At 50.5% G+C, this 10923-nt stretch overlaps 2 protein-coding genes across 2 annotated transcripts; one reads left to right on the top strand and one right to left on the bottom strand.

The window, feature by feature from the left end:
• The first annotated feature begins 779 nt into the window (after positions 1–779).
• On the top strand, positions 780–4722 carry gins1 (GINS complex subunit 1 (Psf1 homolog)). The gene is made up of 7 exons (XM_038301643.1): positions 780–941; positions 1241–1305; positions 1973–2071; positions 2154–2244; positions 2320–2436; positions 2507–2581; positions 4567–4722. Exons 1-7 carry the CDS (start codon positions 867–869, stop codon positions 4633–4635), a joined length of 591 nt encoding a protein of 196 aa, XP_038157571.1. The 5' UTR covers positions 780–866; the 3' UTR covers positions 4636–4722.
• An 823-nt stretch (positions 4723–5545) lies between these two features.
• Positions 5546–10917, bottom strand: LOC119794308 (trichohyalin-like). The gene is made up of 16 exons (XM_038301800.1): positions 10824–10917; positions 10674–10754; positions 10469–10599; positions 10265–10402; positions 9149–10186; positions 7995–8099; positions 7842–7911; positions 7179–7346; positions 7064–7105; positions 6879–6992; positions 6651–6797; positions 6464–6580; positions 6257–6334; positions 6092–6154; positions 5911–6024; positions 5546–5839 (listed from the first exon to the last, which is right to left on the bottom strand). Exons 2-16 carry the CDS (start codon positions 10725–10727, stop codon positions 5648–5650), a joined length of 2571 nt encoding a protein of 856 aa, XP_038157728.1. The 5' UTR covers positions 10728–10754; positions 10824–10917; the 3' UTR covers positions 5546–5647.
• Between the last annotated feature and the right edge of the window lie 6 nt (positions 10918–10923).

Raw genomic sequence — 10923 nt, forward strand, 5'->3', positions numbered from 1 at the left:
TTCTTCTGTGACTATTTGAGTTGATGGAACAATTCATTTATCCACTGTAGGATCAATAAAGTCAATCAGTCAATCAATAGATCAATCTCCCTGTCTGATGATGAGGAAAAAGTGATTAAACATGTAATCTACATGTATTCATCACATTTCTATGGTAATTAGAGCATATAAATTTATATAATTTCCAGATTTGACATAAAGACAGAATAACCAGTCAATGTCTGTTGATAATGCTACAGTATATTCAGTGTTTTCCATCCACTGACTGTGGAACAACTTCCTGCAGCCAAATGCTGCACAGTCTCTGTGGGAGAGGGGAGTACCAAGATGGCGGCAGGTGGCTTCAGTTTTAGCGACCCAGTAGAGCTCATGCTGCTGATCAGTTCCGCCATTTTCAAAAAACAAAACAATAAAACATTTTAAACCCATTAAATCTGGACCTGTTGGTTCTGGTTCTGGTTCGGTCTGAGGCTGAAGAGATTTGATCTAAAAAAAGAGCAAAAACTCCAGATTTCGGGATGAATCCAGTCTGCAGTGAACCGGAAGTACCTAGGCAGGTTAAACGGCTGCGCTGCGGAGTTGAACTGATGAAAAACAATCACATGATTAATTAATCCGATGATTAATCATCGGATTAATTAATCAACAATATTCAATTGTCTCACCCGGTAAACTGATCGGTTTGTTTCACCGCATCGCTGTCTGTTTGTCCCACTGCGGCTTCCGGAGTCATACGTCACTGGGTCACATGATCACAACAAACCATTTTACCGCGAAGCTGCTCCTCCGCCGCCGATCAGGCAGGATCCTCCGGCGTCTGACGGCTCCAGTTCAGCTCCAGTTCGGTCCGTCGCTGCTCCGTCAGGATGTTCTGTGAGAAAGCCATCGAGCTGATCCGGGAGCTGCACCGGATGACTGACGGACAGCTGCCCGCTTTTAACGTCAGTATTCCAGCTGCTGGCAGCGCTGCTCCGGAGGCCAAACTCCGTTAACAAATTTCTACTTTTAGTGTTCGGCCGCTGATCTAAGCCTAAAGATGATAGAAACAATGTTTTCAGACAATATTCCCTCTAATCTACCTCTCGGCTTAGATCAACAGTTTAAGTTTTTTATTTTTATGTCTGTTTTAGAGCTAATACAGTTCTGCAGCTGAAAAGCTCAGAACAGCAGCATGGAGCCGCTGAAACTTTCCGGTTCCGATGGTTCGGGTCCGGTTCTAAGGTTCTGTGTGTGTTTTCAGGAGGACGGTCTGAGGCAGGTTCTGCAGGAGATGGAGGCTCTATATGAGCAGAACCAGGCTGATGTGTAAGTTCAGACACACTGGAACTTCTGCAGGTTCTGTTCCTCTTCAAAGGTTCCTGGGAACCCAGCAGATGATAAACTTCACCCTGGTTAATTTTTTTAATTGAATTTTATTGATCTCACATTGGAGACATTCTCTCTGCATTTATCCCATCCCCTGAGGGAACAATGTGGGGTTAAGGTTCTGAACATTATTAGTTCTGATGGCATTTTAGTGAAATAATTTTTATTAAAAACATCATTAATGTGCACAAAAAAGGAATAGTTGTATTAACCATACGTGGAAATAGTTTTATGGGGCCCCCAGGAACTTGGGGCCCTATTGATCTCACATTAATCTGGTTGTGGTTCCGCTTGAGGTTTCTTCCTGTTCAAAGGGAGTTTTTCCTCTCCACTGTCGCTACAAGCATGCTTAGTGTGAGGGATTGCTGAAGAGTCAATGAGTCGATGCAATCAGCTGGTTTTCCTTAGATAGAAAACTTTGAATCAATCTGACTGGATGATCTGGTGAACTGGAAAGTGACCTGAGATGACATGATGTGAATTGGAGCTATAGAAGTAAACTGAATAGAATGGATGACCTCTGCTGGATTCTAAACATTTAGAAGAGGAACCGGAGTCGACTGAACCAGAATCGGGTCGTCTGCTGATGGGTTCTGATCTTTTCCAGGAATGAAGCGAAGACCGTGGGCCGCGCCGACCTCATCCCCTCCATCAAGCTGCGTCACAGCTGCCTGCTGAGGAACCAGCGCTGCATCGTGGCCTACCTGTAACTCCGCCCACAGTCACGTGACCGGCTCCGCCTGCAGCCACGCGGCCGCTCTTGCTCACCTTTCTCCTGCTGTTTCCAGGTACGACCGGCTGCTGAGGATCAGAGCGCTGCGCTGGGAGTACGGCAGTGTGTTGCCCGCCAACGTACGCTTTCACATGTCTGCAGAGGAGGTCAGTGACCTCACTTCCTGTTTCAGGTTTCCCCCTGCTGATATGGACATGTGAGAACAGCTGTGTTGTGTTCAGGTGCAGTGGTTCGGTCAGTATAAAAAGTCTCTGGCCTCCTTCATGCGCTCCATCGGTGGAGAGGAAGGTCTGGACATCACGCAGGACATGAAGCCTCCAAAGAGCCTCTACATCCAGGTGAGTCATTTCCGTCTGACCTTTGACCTGCAGCCTGGCCCAGCCTGCTGACATCATCATGTGTGTCCAGGTGAGGTGCTTGAAGGATCATGGAGAGTTTGAGATTGATGATGGAACGGTGATCCTCCTGAAGAAGAACAGCCAGGTGAGAACTGGATGTTTTTTAGCCGTTAGCTTTCTGATGCTACAGTAATGCTAATGTTAGCATAGCATTATCTGCTAGTGAACAGTTTCTAAAGTAATCCAGACTTCAGCATCATAACACTGTTGTTCCATTAGCCGTTATAGAGACATTAATGCAATGCTAACATTAGCAATGTAGCGCCAATGTTATCCTTTAGCATACAGCTCCTGGAGTCTGACTAGCTGCTACTTCCTGTTCCGTCACCTTTCCTGGAGTCGACCATTAGAGCTGTATCCAGGGTGTTACCTCGCTGGCTGTGCAGAATGGGAAGAAATGCTAAACTGATGCTAGGAGGCCAGAGCATTGCACAGGGTGGCTGTGGCCACCCCCACTCATGTCTATTTATTCACTGGATTGCTGATTAGAAAAGTGAAGCTGCCGTCCGCCATATTGGTACTCCCCACTCCCACAGAGACGTGCAAATGCCTTCCTGTTTAGCATTTAGCTGCTAAAACCAACAGTTTTCTGTCTGCAGGAAGACGTTCCTCAGGTAATTTCCCAGTCAGTGGATGAACTAAGCAATAAATCCATCTATAGCCGATGGATCCTATAGTTTAGTCTGTAGACTAACATTAGAGATATGATCTCTCTTTTTCATTTTCATCAGAACTCTGGCTGCAGCATTTTGGATCAGCTGAAGGCTTTTAACTACAGCTTGTGGACTTCCTGATAGTAAAGAATTACAATAGTCCAGCCTTGAAGTAACAAATGCATGGACTAGTTTCTCAGCATCACCCCTGGACAGGATATTTCTCATTTTTGCAATATTCCTCAGATGAAAGGAGGAAATTCTAGAAACCTCTTTTATCTGGGATTTAAATGACAGGTCCTGATCAAAAACAACACCAAGATTTTTTACTTTATTACCTGAAATCAGTTTAATCCCATCCAAATGAAGTGACTGACTAATCAGCTTCTGTTTCAGAGACTCTGGTCCAAAGACTATAACTTCTGTTTTGTCTGCATTCAGGAGCAGAAAGTTAAGAGTCATCCAGGTTTTTATGTCTTCAGACATGCCTGTAATCTATATAATGGGTTAGCTTCATCTGGATTATAGACAGATATAGCTGAGTATCATCAGCATTACAGTGGAAATTTATCCCGTGCTGTCTAATAATTCTATCGATTGGGAGCATGTATAAAGTAGAGAGTTAACCTAACATGCTAGGTTAGCATCGTAGTGTTTTTATTCATTGAGCTACAGCATGAGAACCTTTACATCATGCTAGCTGTGATAAACCAGAGTTCATCTGAATCTAGAATGTTGCTGTTTTAGTTCTAGATGTTATGGAGCTAACGTCCATGATGCTAACACCTGGTTTACATCCATGCTACGTTAGCAACAGGAGGCCCGGGATCATGGTAGTCCTCAGGGTAGTAATGTAGGACATATCTGGGGACGGTGGGCCTGCTGTCCATCTGCTCTCCACCTCTTTCTTTGTTATGGGACTTAACTGGAAATACTGGGGCTACAGCTGCTCAAAGCCAGTAGAACTGAAGCTGATGCTGGAGGTAGATCCAGCCCAGGTGCTTTGGACCCGGTGTTCTGTCAGACCAGCATACCCCATCAGGCCAGCATACACCTTCAGACCTGCATACCCCATCAGGCCAGCATACCTATAGTCAATACTCACGTGCATGATGTCAGGTTTGTGTTTATCCCTTTAGTTTTGAATGAAAAATAAACTTTAAACTACCTCAAGGGGCGTGTATCCCTTTAGTCATGTACATAAAACATTTAATTACTACCTTTTTGGTTTTTTGAAGAGTATGGCGATCTGAGCTTGATAGTTTTTCTTTTATACACGACTAAAGGGACAGACGAGCACCGAGGTAGTTTAAAGTCAATTTTTTATACAAAAATAAAGGGATACTATAGGTATGCTGGTCTGATTGATCACCAGCTCGTCGCTCACATTCTACCTGTTTGATGTTTTTGTTTCCAGCACTTTCTACCACGGTGGAAATGTGAACAGCTGATTCGCCAGGGCGTTCTGGAACATGTGATGTCCTGATGAACATGATGGCGACGTTCCAGGAATGCATCGGTGGCCATGTTATCTGTGGTTTTACAATAAAGCTTGTTCTGTTTTTTTTCCTAACTTTTGTGTCAGTGGTGGTCTGTTAACGGCTGTTACCAGGCAGATTTCAGATAGTTCCTCTTCCTGGTTCAAACTTTCAAAGCTCCTAGCGCAAATCTAGAGACTTTTTTCTGCTACTGGAGACTTTGGAGACAACATCTAAAAGCAGCGAACTCTGCTCTCCAGAGCAAGTAGATTGGTAACCCCGCCTCCTGCTCTCCTCTATCTTGTCTGCTGTCATGATTCATGCAGCTATTGTTTCATCCAAATGAAAAATGGAGAACAGATAAGCAGATCATGGCTTGTCTACAGTGAAAAGAAGGACTGGGTTATTTACTTTGGCCTTTTTGGAAACACAGGAAGGAGCAATCAGCTAAGTGAGCTTAGTGCTTGGAAAAAATCTTTCATTCCTTTAGAGACAGCATGAAAAGTCAGCTGAGTACAAAACATAGAGAGGAAAACAAGAAGAAAAGGGACAAGAAGAGAGGGACACAACCTAGAACAGATAATGGATGTCTATTCTATTAACATTTCTCTATCTGGAGAATGGGGCTGTTCAGAGGGGCCCCTGCCTGTCTGCCTAGGGCCCCACATTTCCTAAGTCCGCCCCTGGTCATTAAACAGATTAAATTATCCAATCAGCTTCCAGAAATAATGTAGACCTGTTAGTTCTCAATGTTCCTACAAAACTTGAACGCATCACCTCAGCTGCTGAGACTGGATGAACATAAACAGGAAGGAGATCTGCACCTGTCCAGGTGGAGGCCACGCCCACCAGCTGCTCCTGGCCCGGTTCTAAAGCATCTTCTGTAAAATCATTTTAGCTGCAGTGAGTAAAGAATCATTTAATTAAAAAGTTTTATTAGAAATAATCAGATTTTCTACAAACAATAAGGCTGGTTTGGGTCGGGCAGCAGAACCCGCCCATCCTGATTGGCCGGCGCCCTCAGGTGGAGAGGACGGTGGCCACCACTTCCTTCAGCAGCTGGTTCAGAGCGCCGACCTTATCCTCCAGCGTGCGGTTCTTCTTCTCCGCCTGCTTCTGGCGGCGCTCGGTCACCTGCAGCGCCTTCATCAGCTGGGCGTTCTCCAGGTACAGGTCCTTCAGCAGGCCGCTGCTCTGGACGTTCTTCTCCACCTGAAGGAGAAAGCAGGTCGGTAGAACGTCGGAGGAGTCCGGCGGTTTGAGGCCCGCAGAATCAGACTCACCTGCTCCTTCAGCTCCTGGACCTTGTCCTGCAGAACCAGACGCAGAGCCTTCAGCTGGACCTCCAGCTGGTCCGCCCGCCGCTGCAGCGCCGCCGTGGCCTTGTCGAACTGTTCCTGAAAGCAGCGCAGAGGTCAGAAGCAGAACCTGCTGAGGTGGACCGCCGGGTGGTTCTGAACCCACCTGCTTCATGCTGAGCTGGGTTCTCCTCAGCTTCACCTCGTCCTCCAGCTGCTGCTCCTTCTCCTGGAACCAGAACACGGTTCTGATCAGTCCTAACCAAACAGAACAGATGGACTGAAACCCTCCCCGGTCCTTCTGGATCGTGGTTCTGACCCGGATCCTGACCTGGTCCTGGGCGTGCGCCCGAGCCGTCGCCGCTTCTAATCTGGACCTGAGCTTCTGCTGCTGCTGAACTTCCTGGACCTGCAGACCAGCCAGCTGATCACAACAATTCAGGCCATTTTTGTTCTGACCGCTAAAACGTTTCTAAGGAAGCGGCTGATTGGGTGGAGAAGCTCCGCCCACTCAGCCATCACCTGCCCTGTGAGGTACCTGCTGTCGGAGCTCCTGGTTCTGGACCAGGAGTCTCCGGGTCTCATCTTGGAGGTTCTGCTGAAGCTCCTCCTTCTCCTCCATCAGCCTCCTGACGTCTGCTTGCATCTCCTCCACCTGCACCATCAGAACCTGATCAGAACCCGGTCAGAGCCAGGCAGGGTGGGGCGGCGTCAGGTGAGCTCACCTTACTGAGCGCCTCACGCAGCTTCCTGTGGAGCTGGGTCACCTCCTGGGCGTGGCCTAGTTTGTCCTGGGTGGAGGCGAGCAGCTGGGAGCGCAGCAGCTCTGCCTCCGCCTGCAGAGACACCACCTGCTGCTGCAGCTGCTCCACCTGCAGCAGAACCAGCAGAGATGTGACTACACTCTAGGACCTGCAGGGGGAGCCGTTTGGACCAGATGGTTCGGTTCTGACCTGTTGGTTCCGGTTCTCCGTTTCCCTCTGCAGCTCCTGCTTCTCCTGCTCCACCTTCTGCAGCTTCATCATCAGCCCTCTAAGCTCCGCCTCCTGCTGTGATTGGCTGCCCAGCTGAGGAGCAGCCAGCAGGTCAGTGAACAGAACCAGCGGCTGAAGAAACGGACCAACAGACGGATCCTTACCTTCTCCCTGAAGGAGATCAGCTCCTCCTGCAGCTGCTGCACCTGAAACCATCCACCCGTCAGCTCCAACATTTCTGGTTCTGAACTCGGTCCAAACGGAACCGGTCTGACTTACTGCAGCTCCCTCCTCCTCTTGCTTCTTAGTAACCGTTGCCAGGCGCTCCTGCAGCATCCGGACAGACTCCTGCTCTCCATGGAGACGGCTGCTGAGCTCACCGTTCTCGCTGCTGAGCTGCAGGTTCCTGCTGCTCAGCTCCAGAACCTCCTCCCGGTAGCTGGAGTTCTGCAGGAGTAAAAACGGGTCAGGTGTCTGGAAGTTCATCTGGACGAACACCAAGCAGAATCAGAACTTTCTAGAAGATGATTCCAGGTGGAATCTTCTGTTCAGGAACCATTCAACTGACAGGGCTTTTATTTTGAAAACTAGGCCTCCACTGTGAAACTACTTCCTTCTATGGAGATCAGGTCCAAACAGGAACCCTAAAACCAAGCGGAATATTTTCTGAGGAACAGACTGATCATCTGGACCCGGATGGAGCCCAGAAAGTTCTCTGGGTCAAAGGCTGCTGTGAGGTCCAACTAAAGCAGAACCACGCTATGCTTCTCTGAAGCAGCTCCAGCTCAACTGGTGCTGCTGTTTATGAGGCTGTGAGTCATGAAGCAGCTGGACCACGGTCTGAGTTCTGATGGTTCTACTGGGCCCAGTTAATCCTGGTTAGCTACAGCTAGCTGCCGCTGTGCTTCAGTTAAACCCTGAAGGTCTGCTGCAGAACCGGACCTCTCTGTGCAGACGCTCCTCCTCCTCTCTGCTCCGCTCCCGGTCCAGCTCCACCTCCTGCAGCCTCCTCCTGCAAGGAGAACACCAGAGTCTGGTTCAGGCTCCTTCAGAGAAACGTCAGCAGAACAGGTTTTGACCCGCAGCCGGACTCACCTTTTCTTCTCAGCCTCGTCCTCCAGGTTCTGGACCTCCTGCTGCAGAACCTTCAGCCGTTCCTGCAGAGCTGCGTTTTCCGATCGGACCTCCTCCAGCTGAGTCCTGTAGGAGAAAAACCCATACAGACCGGACTGAACCAGAATCAGAACCCTGGTTCTGGATGATCAGATGTCAGGATTAGTGATTCACATGCAGAGGCGGACGGAGCTACAGGAGGTCAGGCTGTTAGAACAGAACCGGGTTCATGCAGGGGGAATGGAAGAGATGTTGAGCTCTGATTGGTTCATTCAGTTAGAGATGCTGCGCTCTGATTGGTTCATACGGTTAGAGATGCTGCGCTCTGATTGGTTCATACGGTTAGAGATGCTACGCTGTGATTGGTTCATTCTGTTAGAGATGTTGAGCTCTGATTGGTTCATTCAGTTAGAGATGCTGCATTCTGATTGGTTCATACAGTTAGAGATGCTGTGCTGCGATTGGTTCAGTTAGAGATGCTGCGCTCTGATTGGTTCATACAGTTAGAGATGCTGCGCTGTGATTGGTTCATTCTGTTAGAGATGTTGAGCTCTGATTGGTTCATTCAGTTAGAGATGCTGCGCTCTGATTGGTTCATTCTGTTAGAGATGCTGCGCTCTGATTGGTTCATTCAGTTAGAGATGCTGCGCTCTGATTGGTTCATTCAGTTAGAGATGCTGCGCTCTGATTGGTTCATTCAGTTAGAGATGCTGCGCTGTGATTGGAGATGCTGCGCTCTGATTGGTTCATTCTGTTAGAGATGCTGCGCTGTGATTGGAGATGCTGCGCTCTGATTGGTTCATTCAGTTAGAGATGCTGCGCTGTGATTGGAGATGCTGCGCTCTGATTGGTTCATTCTGTTAGAGATGCTGCGCTCTGATTGGTTCATTCTGTTAGAGATGCTGCGCTCTGATTGGTTCATTCAGTTAGAGATGCTGCGCTGTGATTGGAGATGCTGCGCTCTGATTTGTTCATTCAGTTAGAGATGCTGCGCTCTGATTGGTTCATACAGTTAGAGATGCTGCGCTGCGATTGGTTCATTCAGTTAGAGATGCTGCGCTGCGATTAGTTCATTCAGTTAGAGATGATGATTCTGATTGGCCGGTTCGGCGAGTGTCTGGGTCCGCCTCACAAACCTGTGAGGACCGGCCGCCTCGGACCCGTCCTCCAGGTCCAGAACCAGGTTCTCCAGCTCCATCAGCTGCTGGGCCAGCCTCCCCTTCTGGCGCTCAAAGTCCTCCTTGGTGCTGCTCAGCTGGTTCTGAGAGTTCTGCAGGGCCCGCTGCAGAAGCACCACCTGCTCCGAGGTCCCGTCTGCAGCCTCCACCCGCAGCCTCTCCGCCTGGCTGGTTCTGGAGTTGAGCTGGCGGCGCAGGTCCAGAACCAGGTCGGCGGTGCCGTTGAGCTGTTGGCTGAGGCCTCGGAGGTGCTCCCTCAGGGAGGAGATCTCCTCCTCCATCTCCACGATCTGAGCAGACAGCTGGTCCACCAGACGCATGTAGGTTCTGTTCTCCTGGTTCAGGCGGCTCACCTCCTCCTGCTCCTCCAGCAGACTGGACCGGAGATGTGAGGCCCGGTTCTGCTCCTCCTGCAGTGCAGCCTCAGTGCTCCTCCTCTGGTCCAGCTGGAGCTGCAGTGTGTCCACGACCACGGCCTGCTCTTTCAGGTCCTGGGTCAGCCGGTACCGTTCCTGGGTCAGCCGGTCCCGTTCCTGGGTCAGCCGGTCCCGGTCCGTCTTTAGGGAGTCCAGTTCAGCCGTCAGTCTGGAAATGGACTCCGTTCTGCTCCTCAGAACCTCCTGAAGCTTCTCCAGCTCAGCCCTGAGGAAGGCGACTGTCTGCAGGGTGGGGGAGGAGCTTCGCTCTCTAAGCTCCGCCCTCAGACGCTCCACCTGAAGCTGGAGCTCCGCCCCCTCCTCCCTCACTTGCTGCAGCTCCTCCTGCATGCAGCTCCTCTCAGAGACCAGACGTCTTTTCAGAACCTCTAGAGAATCCCTGGAGATGATGCTCTCCTCCAGCCGGTTCTCCAGGTCCGAACACCTGGTCCTGGAAGCTTCCAGAACCTCCTCCAGTCCAGCCTGGGCCTCCTGGAGGCTGCAGAGCTGCTCCTTCAGGTTCTTCCTCTCCTGGAGGAGGCGGCGCCGAACCTCGGCCTGTCGATTCTGGCTCTCCTTCCTGCTCACAGAGCTGCTTTCTTACCTCGGGTCCAATAAAAACCTGGTTGTGGTTCTGACAGAACCTCCTGCCACCCACCTGACGCGCATCAGCTCCTGGTCCATCCTGAGCTTTAGCTCCGCCTCCAGCTGCTCCTTCTCGCCGCTCAGCTTCTGGACCAGGTTGCTGATCTCTGTGGCGTAGTTCTGCTCCAGCTCGGCGCGCTCCCGCTGCATCCTGGGAGGGGAGAACGGTTAGAACGGGTCGGCGGCAGAACTCGATGGGAGACGGGTCGGTCCGGACCTGCGCTCCACCTCGCCGCCCCTCCCTCCACCCTGCTGGACCTGGACCTGCAGTTTGGCCACCGTCTCCTTCAGCTGCTTCACCTGCTGCTCCAGCTGGACCTTCTGCTCCTCCAGCTCACTGATCTCCAGCTGAGGAGGAACCAACAGCTCAGTCGGACCCACCAGCACCAGAACCTCTGCAGCTGCAGGCTCCTCCTCCTCACCTTGAAGGCCTGGGAGATGTCCTTCCTCTCCACCTCCATGTTCTGCTTCATCATGTCCAGCTGCCTCTCATAGTAGTTCCCCTGAGGAAGAGGAGCAGGTGCTGAAGGTTCTGCTGAGGTCAGGGCTCTGCTTCGCAGAGCAGCAGGTACCTGAGTCTCCAGCTGGATCTGAAGCTGCTGAATCTCCTTCTGGTGGTTCTCCTTCAGCTGCTGCAGAGCCAGCTCCGTCTGGATGCTGACGGAGGGACCG

The sequence above is a fragment of the Cyprinodon tularosa genome, unplaced genomic scaffold (assembly GCF_016077235.1).
Source record: "Cyprinodon tularosa strain WSP-4 unplaced genomic scaffold, ASM1607723v1 ctg1127, whole genome shotgun sequence".
NCBI lineage: Eukaryota > Metazoa > Chordata > Actinopteri > Cyprinodontiformes > Cyprinodontidae > Cyprinodon > Cyprinodon tularosa.

Coding starts and splice junctions, on each gene's coding strand:
- gins1 (XM_038301643.1), top strand. CDS start 867: ATGTTCTGTGAGAAAGCCATCGAGCTGATCCGGGAGCTGCACCGGATG. Junction 1,306..1,972: donor GAGCAGAACCAGGCTGATGT/GTAAGTTCAGAC, acceptor GATCTTTTCCAG/GAATGAAGCGAAGACCGTGG. Junction 2,072..2,153: donor CGCTGCATCGTGGCCTACCT/GTAACTCCGCCC, acceptor TGCTGTTTCCAG/GTACGACCGGCTGCTGAGGA.
- LOC119794308 (XM_038301800.1), bottom strand. CDS start 10,727: ATGATGAAGCAGAACATGGAGGTGGAGAGGAAGGACATCTCCCAGGCC. Junction 10,187..10,264: donor CAGGAGCTGATGCGCGTCAG/GTGGGTGGCAGG, acceptor CTCTGTGAGCAG/GAAGGAGAGCCAGAATCGAC. Junction 7,106..7,178: donor AAGAGGAGGAGGGAGCTGCA/GTAAGTCAGACC, acceptor GGATGGTTTCAG/GTGCAGCAGCTGCAGGAGGA.